This window comes from Pelmatolapia mariae, linkage group LG5 (assembly GCF_036321145.2).
Source record: "Pelmatolapia mariae isolate MD_Pm_ZW linkage group LG5, Pm_UMD_F_2, whole genome shotgun sequence".
Classification (NCBI taxonomy): domain Eukaryota; kingdom Metazoa; phylum Chordata; class Actinopteri; order Cichliformes; family Cichlidae; genus Pelmatolapia; species Pelmatolapia mariae.
This window is the reverse complement of record NC_086231.1, coordinates 30338960-30351569: the sequence shown is the minus strand read 5'-3', so window position 1 is coordinate 30351569 and position 12610 is coordinate 30338960. Positions and strand designations below refer to the sequence as shown.

The window sequence follows — 12610 nt, the reverse complement described above, 5'->3', positions numbered from 1 at the left end:
CAAGTGTCTTGGAAAGTGTCACCAAATGGCACTGCTGGGATTTTTCGAAACACGAGTTCACACCCCACGAGGATGGTTGCTAAGCTGGTGCTAATTGAGCGCGTGTAACACAGATGCTCTCCTCCGGGTTAGGGGGAAAGCAGAGTGTAATGACGCAGGCTCTTTCCCACGTTTTCTCAAAATAATCTTCACTGGTTTGAAAGATGCTGTACACAATCTTTGCGCTTGGACGAGAAATAAGAGCTGATCGCACATGGATAAACAGATGAATCCAATTTTATTACCATCAAAGTCATCAACTCAGTCAAGGAGTACAGTACAGAGCTCACAAATGCAGGACAGGACCTACAGATGACCACTGGTCCTGGCAACATCACATCTACAAATACACCTGGAAGTGCTCGGCAAAATGAACAGACATGGGTTATTAAATACAAGGTTTATGAGTATGTATTGGAAAAAAGCATTGCTTCAAATTGTGCAACAGTATATGAACGGTATTTATTTGCCATCTAAACAAAGAGAACACACTACATGAAATAATCTATTCACATTAAAAAAAACATCTGATATCTTTCTGACTAAGCATCTTCTTAAAGATGAAATATTCATCCTAAACAATGTAAGAAAGATGGTGATGCAATCTGAACGATGCTTCGACTAATCTACTTTAAACACATTCAAAGAGATACTTTTATGAGTAAACGACTGTAACAAAAAAAGGTCAAACTTGAGATTCTATAGTAAACCTTTTCTTTTTTCTTCCCATTTAGTTTCAAATGGAGAAATATATCTTTTTATTATATAATTTGACAGGTGTGCACAGTAAATATTCTTGACAACAGAGTGGGGAAATCAGACAAGCTGGCTGTGCATAAGCCATGACATACTACACTTGAATTAAGTCATAGCACTGGCAGAGTGGCTACTGTCTTCATGTGGCCCACGTTTCGGGCTCATGGGAACTTACAGTCCACCCATCGAGACACATATTAATTTGACAGCAGCCATATGTCAGTGTCTATGTAGGTCAGTGGCCCTCATGGGCCTGACAGCTGAGAAAGGACTACAGACTTCTACTTACAGGTACGTGGACTGTATCGAAAGGACACCAGGAATCACAGTTTCTGCAGCCAGTCAAATATTGCTCTAACTCCACTAGAGTGATTACAGAGGTTTCCTTCTGTAGCTCATTATTAATACTCAAGGGGATCAGTGATAAGAAAAGATGAGATTGTTATTACTGTTTATCAAGTATAAGCTGAAAAATCTATGAAATAAAAAGAGAGAGTAAGAGCCAAATAAATAAAAAGAAACATAGAAAAAAGCAAAATGATCATGTACATAAAGTTTTAAACAAATACATAATAGAAATAGTAAAAAAACAAAAAACAGTGTAAATATGTGGTTGCACATCTCAGTACAATACAGGTCAACAAAGAGTAAGTGATGGTGCCCTAATTACAGCAAAGTCACCACAGTGCATGAAGTATTTTGAGTCGGTATTTGAACACAAATGTTTTGAACAAGTCAAAGATGGGTGTCTAAAAAAGAAAAGCTACAAAAAAATTTGGATGCATAGAACTGCTATCTAAAAATGGGGGGAAAAGAGTGGTGGGGTTGTTTCACATTAACAGCGGGGGCGCCAAAGGAACAGCAGTAGTTGATAGCGTAATGTACAGTATGCTTTTGAAAAGAACATTAGCCTTCACATGGCTTGTGGCAAGAGACGACAATGCTGTGGCCTGTGATAAGACAAAGCTGGCTGTAGCACATCTTTATCCACCAAGTGGGTGTAAAATGAACAGCAAAAGTGAGAAAGCATGCTGTTTTGGCTACTTCTACAAAGGTCTCTATGTACAGAATCTTTACACTTACAGCTATGAGGTTCTTTCCTGAGCAGGAACTTAGCAAAGAAACATAGTGTCTGTGTGTGCTTATGTGTGAAGCTGCCTCGTTCTAAACACAACACTGGCTTAAAAACTCCCAGTCGCTGATTAAAGCCCGTTAACTGGTAAGTGGAGAATACAACAGACGGTAAAGATAGCCATATGTGTCAAGTGAGAGAGGTGCTCGTGATCTTCTTCAGGTGCGAATGTTAAGAAGCAAAACTTTTCTACCGATTCTACAAACAAATACTGGAATTGCGAGGATAACTGCAGGGAGAAGTTTCCCAGGTTGGCTCATTAAAGAGGAATCAAAGCTGTTTTCAGCACAATTATGTCTTCCATTATTCTCTTATCACTATGAGAAGAAATGGAAAGAAAAAGTTAGCTGCAAGCCACAGCTTGACAGCAAATTGTTTTAGCCCTAAAACTAAAGATTGAGAAGTTGTTGTTTATATAATTTGACACACACTGGGGGAGGTCAGGAAAAAAAAAGCACCTTACGTGGGTAAAAAAAACAGAAAAAGCCAAGGCAACGTAGCAGTCAGGCTCAGGAAAGGTAGCACACAGCTTCCATGAGATGATACTAATGCTGCAAGTGAAAGAGAAGCACAGTCAGTGTCACCATGCTAGCAGCTAATGTACAGTGTGCAGGAGTTGGTGGGGACTGCAGAAGTCAAACAGGGGGCGGGGGTGGGAGGTTGGTTTTTAACCCTGCTCATCACCAGCTTCAGCAGGTGTGTGAAGGGCAGCTGAAGCTTCACCGTTACAACGCGATGTGGGCTCGTCCCCATGTGGAGCCGGGCTGGGCTGCTGTTGGTCTTCGGCTGAGGGCGCCACCCCGGCCGAGGTCTCTGGTGCCGGTTGACTTTTCTCCGCTCCGGCGGGGAGCTCTGTGACCGGAGCAGTTGAACCCTCAGGTGCCATGGCAGATGAAGGAGCAGGAGGATCGGCAGCAGCCTGGGGAGCTGTGGAGTCTGCTGGGGCCCCGGCTGCAGGGTTCGCTGCCTTTGCGTCACTGTGCTCAGGTGCTCTCAGTCTCTTCATGATGGTGGTGACCCGAACAGCTTTCTGTGGGAGAATTAAGATCAAACTGAACTCAAATTGGTGCTATAACCCCCCCCCCCCCCCCCCCCCCAAAAAAAATGCAACTCACAGTTACACAACACTGTACCGTGCTGCTGTATATCCTTGTTCAAAGACAGTAGAACTATTGTCGAACTTTTTGAAAAAGAAAAAAAAAAGCTTCCAGAAAGAGAGAACAAAAGGGCTTACCTTCCATTTAGCTCTGGCAAAGTTCTTTTCTATTTGTGCGCACACATTTTCCTTGATGTTCTTATCTGAGGCTGCACCACCAGAGATCCTGTTGCACAAAACAGGAGAAATACAACTTCACAACAGAGATTCACATTACCCTACCTTCGTGTGCCACGGGCTGCTACGCACAGTATTACTCAATTTGCTGTTTGTTTTATCGATTGGCAAACTTTTCTAAGGACGAACTAACCTTTAAGGATCATTTTTATCTTGGGTATTTTTCTTCAGGAGTTTGGCATTGACAGCCTATTTGTGTTCATAGATTAGAAGTGTGAAATATAAATAAGCAGTGGTAACTGGGAAGCTAAAAAAATACTGTATACAGGTGATAAAGTCAAATTGATAACATGAGATTATATTTATAGAGAAATGTAACAGGTAACTCCAATTAAAGCACATTTAGACATGCAAATGGGATTCAGAAGAATGTTAATCAATATATTTTCAGGGAACCAAGTTTTAAGACTGTTTGTGCCTGATCTTTGTCTCAGACGCAGCCAGTGCGTCTGCTAATAATCTTAGTATAATGATCATAGCATATGTATATATATGTATGTATGTATGTATATATATATATATATATATATATATATATATATATATATATATATATACATATATATATATTAGGGGTGCAACGATACTCGTATCGATATTGAACCGTTCGATACAGTGCTTTCGGTTCGGTCCGCATGTGTATCGAACAATACAAGATTTTTAATTTATTTTATCAACTTTCCTTCTGACGATGCTGTCTGTGTTGAGAGCTCAGTGGATCTGCGTTCGACTACTCCGCCTAGGCTGCACTGTCGAGCGCAGATCCACTGAGCGCAGCGCAAGCTAGCAAGACAGAAGTTAAGCTCATTGCAACATGGCAAATTGAACCTCCCCCGCCCGCATTCAGATCTGGCTTTTGGAACTATTTTGGTCTTCATGTGAAGTATGACCCTGAAGGTAAGCGCGTCATGGACAAAAGTAAAACAGTATGTCGGATGTGCCATGCAATGCTCAATTACATGGGTGGGAACTAGTGCGTTAGCGCAGTTTGCTCGTTAATGTGTTGACTCCGTCCAGCCCCAAGCACGGGTCGATCCGCGGTAGCTCGTTAACGGAGATTTGCCGTGTTAACGTCATTTCAGATTAATGCTGACAGCACTAGTGGGAACACAATGAATATGACTGCACATTTACGCCGACATCATCCTAGTGCAAAGACAAGTGGAAGCACACAAAAACAACAAGCACCATGCTACAAACTTTACCCGAGTCATTTAGACAGCTGTTAGCACATGATTCTCCTTATGGGGACCTGATATGCTTAATATGCTGCTAAGAATATAGCCCAGAAGAAGGGTATAGTATAGCTTTTATTTTGGAAACTCTCTTTTCCAAAGATGAGGGATTTCTCCATCAGATTAATTTTTTTATTACTTTGTTGTTTCAGCAACATTACATTTAAAAACTGTACTTTAGAGGTAAAATATATATTTATAATTTTAATAAATGACAAATTAAAGAAGCATGAACATTTTCTTGTATCGAAAAAATATCGAACCGTGTCACCAAAGTACCGAACCGAACCGTGAATTTTGTGTATTGTTGCACCCCTAATATATATAAATGGTAAATGGTAAATGGCCTGTATTTATATAGCGCTTTAATAGTCCTAAGGACACCAAAGCGCTTTACATATCCAGTCATCCACCCATTCACACACACATTCACACACTGGTGAATGTGTGGCATATATATATATATATATATATATATATATATATATATATATATCTGTCTGTACCCTATCTGCTCCCTAACAGGTGGGCTAATCTGAATCAAACTTTGCACAAATATTGTTGCACCTATAGTGAACATCTATATGCTTAAAGAAACATTTATAATAAATATTTTTGCTTGATGTGTTGCTGTCACCTGTGCATAATTTGACTGTCAGAGAGTGTACTGAGAAAGTGCAATTAATGCTCAGGACAGTAACAATCCTGGAAACGTTAACCGCTGTTTCTTTGCATGATTCTACCAACAAAACAAAATGAACTTTTGAGAAGTCTTTCAGATCAAATTAATATGGTCAGATCAGAGTCCTCTCATTTAAATGCACAATTTATCAAAGCTCCGTTGCCTACCATTCATGGTTTATAGCCTCCTGGGCTGTCAGTCTCTGGTCTTGATCCACCTCCATCAAACGAGCAACCAAACTCTTAGCTGTCAAAGAAAAATATCGTACAGAAGAAACTCAACAAAGAACAGGTATATTCCCCAGACAGACGAGAACATAAATATGACATATGTTTGAACACTCTAGCGGAAAGAAGAGGAAAAAACTCTCCAAATCTGAAATGTTTACCGAGCAAGCTGTCAGTGTGTTGCTTCACAATGTTATCTTTATCCTAAAAGTACCTGAATCAGAGATTTCATCCCAGTACGGAGAGTCAAACTCATAATCTCCTGCTAGGATCTTTCTGAACAAGTTCTTGTCATGGTTTTCATAATCATCATCATCAGTTTCATCGTAGAAAGGTGGGTTGCCTGACAGCCTGATGTAGGATAGAGTGAAAAAAGAGTGAATATGTGGAGTCCCAAAAAAAGCCTTCATCCCATATTTAAACAAGCTTATGCTGTAACAGAGCATTACAGATCAATCAAATTTCCACATGTGACTGAGAATAAGCCTTTAAGTCTAATAAACATAACTTACAAAATATACGTGATGACGCCTGTTGCCCAGCAGTCCACGGGTCTGCCGTATCGCTGTCTGCCAACTACCTCTGGAGCTGCACCAGAAGAAAAGACATTCACTAAATTTCTACACGTCTGTAAACCAGAACAAGCACTGTCTCATTTGCATGTTGTGAAATTTAATATTCTCACCCAGATACTCTGGCGTCCCACAGGGCTCTTTGATTAGTCCGTTCTCCAGCTTGGCAAGATGGAAGTCACTGATGACTATTTTTGAGTTCTTCAGGCGGTTGTAGTAAACCAGGTTCTCCAACTGTGAAAAGTGACGTTTTGCAGCTGATGTAATATTCATATTAAAGGCATTAAAAAAGCGAGTTTAAATTTCCAGTGGTTTCAAAACAAAAATAAAGAGAAGACTTAAAAGATGTAAATGTTTAATTATGTATTAAGAAGTGGGATTTCAACAGTTTTCACAGCATTTGTCACTGACACACATTTAAAAGTCCAAAATCATACAACAACTACCGTTCTCTAATTGTCTCAAATTTGCATACTAATGAGTTGCAAGACAGTGGTTTTTAGCTACATGCTAATGCTATCCCTCTCACACGCTCATAATGATAACGCTAGCTAATGTTTGGCATGGTTACTATATTGTAGTGTCTTAGTTTTATGAAGCCTATAATCATTATTTTTGGAGGTATTTGGTGAAAAGGTGCTGCTATCTTGCTATCATGGTGCAATGATGCTATCTTGTAGAAAAATGCTGACTTTATCAACAAGGGGCTGCAAGAACTAAACATTATCTCATATGAGATTTATTTTCGGATGTCTCACTGATAAGTAAGAGAACACAATTAAACTAGTGAGTTAAGATGAAGAAGAAAAAGTTGCAATGCTTAAAAGTGAAATTAAAACAAGCAAACAAAAAATTCAAATAAAAGAATAAAGACAACAAAAGCTTTAATAACAATAAAAGACAACCAAAAAGCAACATTACAGAAAAACAAGTCAACAAAAAGGCGTCATTGATCCTGAAAGTCTTGTTTCCTTAGTGTTATCTACAAATGAACACATTTGTACCAGCATCACATGGAGGTGGCCTATGTGAATTTGAAAACTAGTCAAACATAGCACTGGGGGGAAAATAATACTAGATGTTTGTGCCTGCACTCTGCTTTCTAGTGAAGGACATACATAACCCATGAGATGCTCTCTTAAGAAAACAAACCTGAAACTCGCCATTTTTCAGTGTAATAAGATTAAATACGTCATTTTTAAGAAAGAAAAGTGGTGTGTGCAACATCCCGCTGCAGGAGGCAGCTGTCAGAGGGTGGAACAATTGTCAACTATGCACAGTAGGCAGGTAGCTTGGCAGAAAGGGAAATTAATTCCAAGAAGCAGATGTTTTGGATTGCACACCTTTTCTCTAAGCTGAGGTTTGTTGTTGAGAAAGCTGATAACGGTGCAGAAATGTCTTTCAATTTGGTTTTTCAGGGAAAAGTAATTTAGCCATTTAGTAAAACCTAAAAAAAAAAACCTTTTTACATCGTACTCTTTTTTTCAATGTGATGAAAACAGCTTTTAATTGATTAATTGAGGACATTTAGATGTGTCTAAAAATGATAGTCTTTGTATATTCTTGTCTCTTTTAATGAACTCCAGTACAGTCATGTTGTTTTGAATACTTCTGATTTGATGATGCGACTTGATATCCTGAAGCATATTACCTTGAGATTTCTGTGAACAATGTGGAGTGAGTGGAGGTAGGCAACCGCCTCCAACACTTGGCGTACCACATTGCTGGTGTCCCGCTCTGAGTAGTAGCCTTGATCCAGGATCCAGTCAAACACCTCTCTGCCTGTTGCACTGTGGAAGTTGTTGGAAATTAGGAATGCAATTTAATTTCAGGAGTAAAAGCTTTAACAAACAGTTTAAATTTAAGATTTACTAAAAACCTTTCTGTCTTCGCCTATTCTTTTACTTCCTTTGCTCTCTACTATTAACAGTTTAGAAAAAAGAAAAAAATAAATCTGTAATTTAAACTGAAATAAAGGCATCCTAATTTGATTCTTATTTAACAAAATTGCATAAAAGATTTCCGTATAACCAAAAGTTTTTTAAATCACAAAAAAAGAATCCCATGTTCTGGAATTCCATGGAAAACAGTACATAAGATTACAAAATCATGGAATAGCTAATTTCACAATGAATACCAAGTGACTGGAAGTCCGAGCTGTTCTTCTATCTACAGGACCTTGGGCTCATTCACCACAAGTATCAACAATATAAACAGATACATTTCAAGTTTAAGTTACGGTCAAGACAAGCAGAAAGCTTTTCCCTTGGCTCATCAGACATCAGAACTCACAGTTCAAGGAAGAGGAAGTACTCTTTTTTGGTCTCAAAGACATCCACCAGTTGGAGAATATTGGGATGCTTTACCCTGAAAAGATGTGTCAAAAAACATAAGAAGAGAATCAAGTCAAATATCAGATAAGATCTGAGTCTATTCATTCTTTTAGAAGGCTAATGTAAATACCTTTTAATTTTAATGCACATAAACAACATGCATTCTGAAATCTGAGAGAGGGAACAATTAGAAAGGAAAAGACAAAAACTGCAAGACATATTTAAATTCCCATAGATAAGCAGATTTGAGTAATCTGATGTATCCATATGGGCATATATCTCAAACATGTACAGTGGGGCAAAAAAGTATTTAGTCAGCCACCAATTGTGCAAGTGCCCCCACCTAAAATGATGACAGAGGCCAGTAATTTGCACCAGAGGTACACGTCAACTGTGAGAGACAGAATGTGAAAAAAAAATCCATGAATACACATGGTAGGATTTGTAAAGAATTTATCCGTAAATCAGGGTGGCAAATAAGTATTTGGTCACCTCAAACATGGAAAATCTCTGGCTCCCACAGACCTGTAACGTCTTCTGTAAGACGCTTTTCTGTCCCCCACTCGTTACCTGTATGAATGGCACCTGTTCGAACTCATCATCTGTATAAAAGACACCTGTCCACAGCCTCAAACAGTCAGACTCCAAACTCCGCCATGGCCAAGACCAAAGAGCTCTCGAAGGACACCAGGAAAAGTATTGTAGACCTGCACCAGGCTGGGAAGAGTGAATCTACAATAGTCAAGCAGCTTGGTGTGAAAAAATCAACTGTGGGAGCAATCATCAGAAAATGGAAGACATACAAGACCACTGATAATCTCCCACGATCTGGGGCTCCACGCAAGATCTCATCCCGTGGGGTCAAAATGATCATGAGAACGGTGAGCAAAGATCCCAGAACCACACGGGGGGACCTGGTGAATGACCTGCAGAGAGCTGGGACCAAAGTAACAAAGGTCACCATCAGTAACACACTAAAACGGCAGGGAATCAGATCCCGCAGTGCCAGACGTGTTCCGCTGCTGAAGCCAGTGCATGTCCAGGCCCGTCTGAAGTTTGCCAGAGAGCACATGGATGATACAGCAGAGGATTGGGAGAATGTCATGTGGTCAGATGAAACCAAAGTAGAACTTTTTGGTATAAACTCAACTCGTCGTGTTTGGTGGACGAAGAATACTGAGTTGCATCCCAAGAACACCATACCTACTGTGAAGCATGGGGGTGGAAACATCATGCTATGGGGCTGTTTTTCTGCCAAGGGGACAGGACGACTGATCCGTGTTAAGGACAGAATGAATGGGGCCATGTATCGTGAGATTTTGAGCCAAAACCTCCTTCCATCAGTGAGAACTTTGAAGATGAAACGCGGCTGGGTTTTCCAACATGACAATGATCCAAAACACACCGCCCGGGCAACAAAGGAGTGGCTCCGTAAGAAGCATTTGAAAGTCCTGGAGTGGCCTAGCCAGTCTCCAGACCTCAACCCCATAGAAAATCTGTGGCGGGAGTTGAAAGTCCGTGTTGCTCGGCGACAGCCCCAAAACATCACTGCTCTGGAGAAGATCTGCATGGAGGAATGGGCCAAAATACCAGCTACTGTGTGTGCAAACCTGGTAAAGACCTATAGTAAACGTTTGGCCTCTGTTATTGCCAACAAAGGTTATGTTACAAAGTATTGAGTTGTATTTTTGTTATTGACCAAATACTTATTTGCCACCCTGATTTACGGATAAATTCTTTACAAATCCTACCATGTGTATTCATGGATTTTTTTTTCACATTCTGTCTCTCACAGTTGATGTGTACCTCTGGTGCAAATTACTGGCCTCTGTCATCATTTTAGGTGGGGGCACTTGCACAATCGGTGGCTGACTAAATACTTTTTTGCCCCACTGTATATCATGAGCATTGACTATGCCTTCAACAACCACAGCAACATGCAAGAAACTCTGAAGGAAATTCACGAGCCTACTGGTTATTTTCATGATCATTTTTCCACAGTGCTGACTGTGGAAGTCTGCTAAAGCTCTGTCTTTAATTGCTTCCCTATTCATTCACTCCAAGCTCAAAGTTAATTTTGTGAATGGAAAATTGAGATTTGGGACATTTATGAATGATTTTCATTGTGCATCACAGGTGTTGTGTTTCGTAACCATAATTTACATGTCTGAATCAGAATCCAGACACGAGCTGTGAAGTACTGGAGAATTTTTAAAGAGCACATATTCATTATGTGTTATATAAATGTTCTTTTTCAAACCTGCCATGAAATAAATGGCAGAAAGTAGATGCAGTCCAGCAGATTACAGACCAGCTACCAGCTACTGTAACAACTTATGAAAGCAGATATACACTATTTTTTCTGTCGTTGTTTAGGACTGGAATATTTAGTTTAGCTTTAAACAAGTGGCAAAAAAAAATAAAAAAACAAAAATCAATGATGCCACAAACTGCACTTCCTGGAAGGGCTACCTGACGTTGGTTCCAAAAGTGAGTCAATCCTTAAACACCCCCAAATGAACAATGTCCAGCTTCATAGTGACATAGTTTATATCTTACAGTATGATACAAAAACATTTCCAAAAGATACTAAGGTGTATGCTGTTGAGCAAATCTGGCAAGGAATTTTAAGGCTACATTTCAGTGGCAAAAAAATAGTATATAATATTTAAAAATGATATTGGATCATGCAAATCTAAGTAGCTACCCAATGTCTTGATGCAAGCTCAATCATCCAGGTAAGAGAAAAAGAGAATTCTGTTCAACTGGATTTAGCTTTTTCAGTGGGAGAAACGTTTCACCACTCGTCCAAGTGACTTCTTCAGTCTCAGCTGACTGCAGGTTTCCCCAACCTCATAAACAGTATCTTTGCACAATGACTGAAACTAGCCCACAGAATGAACAATGGCCTGTGAGGTCAGTTCTTTGATCATTAATACCTCTTTAATGTTTCCATACCAAACCAACTAGATGTGTGCTAGATCTACTACTAGATCGGTTACTTTGCCCGTATTAAACTATGGCTGCGTCACATGTTAAACTGATATTTAAATCTCAAATCCAGGATATTTACAGGGGCACCAAAACATGAAACTAAACAAGAAGAAGCTAAACTGACAGAACATACAACTGAACGTTATCTTGAGTAACAATAAAAAAAATGGAAGTAGATAACTTGAAGGAGTAATCTTTTTTTTTTTTTCATTTTCATTCTTTTCTTTTGTAATGTCAGCCCGAATTTGTCTCTTCAAAATGTAATTTGATGTTTTGCCAGCAATTATTCACAGGCTTTGACACTGTCGTCTTACTGCTCAACCCCCTTCATTGATGACTACAACATGAAATGTGGATGCAGTGCACATCCCTGTTATTAAAGTCTAATTTTGAATGGAATAGTCGGTGTTTTCAAAGGCTCCTTATAAAAAAAAAAGCACTTTTATGGTAATCTCACTCTACTGCTTTGCTTGCTGACAGCGACAAATTGTTTGATAAGGCTCAGGTTATGCTAATGTGGGCTTTACCAGAAAGTCAGATCATCAAAGAGAAGCTGAAGGAAAATCTCTGATAATAAAGGCTTTTAAAAAGTGACTGCATATGATCACTCAGCAGAATGAAGTTCACTTTTCTGCTTTCTTAAAGAGCACTGAGCTGTTTCTTCTTCTTCATAAAAAGATGTTTTCTGTGAAATCATTTTCAGTAAAATTAAATATAAAGCAAGAGTCACATAGCAAGATGAATCGGATGAAAAACTCACATCTTCAATATGGCAATCTCGTTTTTTGCAGCCTTACGGACTTTCCTCCCATCCTTTTTCAGGAATTTTTTACATGTGTACATCTTCATTGTAGTTCTGTCCTTGGCCCTGAATATCTCACAGAACTCTTCCCTGAAAAGATTTTCACAGCACTTCAGTTTTTCTTAAACAACAAAATGGAATAAGGAAATTCAAGTTCAAAAGCAAAAACCTTCTGAGATACTTACGATTTAACGATCTGACCCAGGTCATATTTATCTGTCACGTCTGAAGGACTGTGGTAATCCTTCTTTTCCCCGATTGTTAAACAGCCAAATGGCATGGCCACTCCTGACCTGTGGTATAAAAAAAGACAGAATGAAATAAATAAGAATAAAGATTAAAATCATTTCAATCTGTCAGGTCATTCTAACTACTGCTGATTTATTCCTTCACACAGATCCTTAATCTTACACTGGATGATGACTTGGCTGCAACATATCCCTCCCTCAGACATAAAATAATTATTCCAGTAATGCTGAGAAAGCATTTCCAAAGTGTGAGCGCT

At 39.2% G+C, this 12610-nt stretch overlaps 1 protein-coding gene across 1 annotated transcript in view; it reads right to left on the bottom strand.

Annotated features, from left to right (window-relative positions):
* Nucleotides 1-267: 267 nt before the first annotated feature.
* The window catches only part of camkvb (CaM kinase-like vesicle-associated b), a 40636-nt gene continuing 28293 nt past the window's right edge, over nt 268-12610 (bottom strand). The window contains exons 2-11 of the mRNA XM_063474725.1: nt 12291-12398; nt 12064-12195; nt 8269-8343; nt 7628-7766; nt 6090-6210; nt 5917-5992; nt 5619-5755; nt 5345-5423; nt 3162-3249; nt 268-2957 (exon numbers count right to left, since the gene is read on the bottom strand). Coding sequence (XP_063330795.1) covers nt 2595-2957; nt 3162-3249; nt 5345-5423; nt 5619-5755; nt 5917-5992; nt 6090-6210; nt 7628-7766; nt 8269-8343; nt 12064-12195; nt 12291-12385 — 1305 coding nt within the window. The 5' untranslated portion in view covers nt 12386-12398 and the 3' untranslated portion in view covers nt 268-2594. The remainder of the gene's footprint in view (nt 2958-3161; nt 3250-5344; nt 5424-5618; nt 5756-5916; nt 5993-6089; nt 6211-7627; nt 7767-8268; nt 8344-12063; nt 12196-12290; nt 12399-12610) is intronic.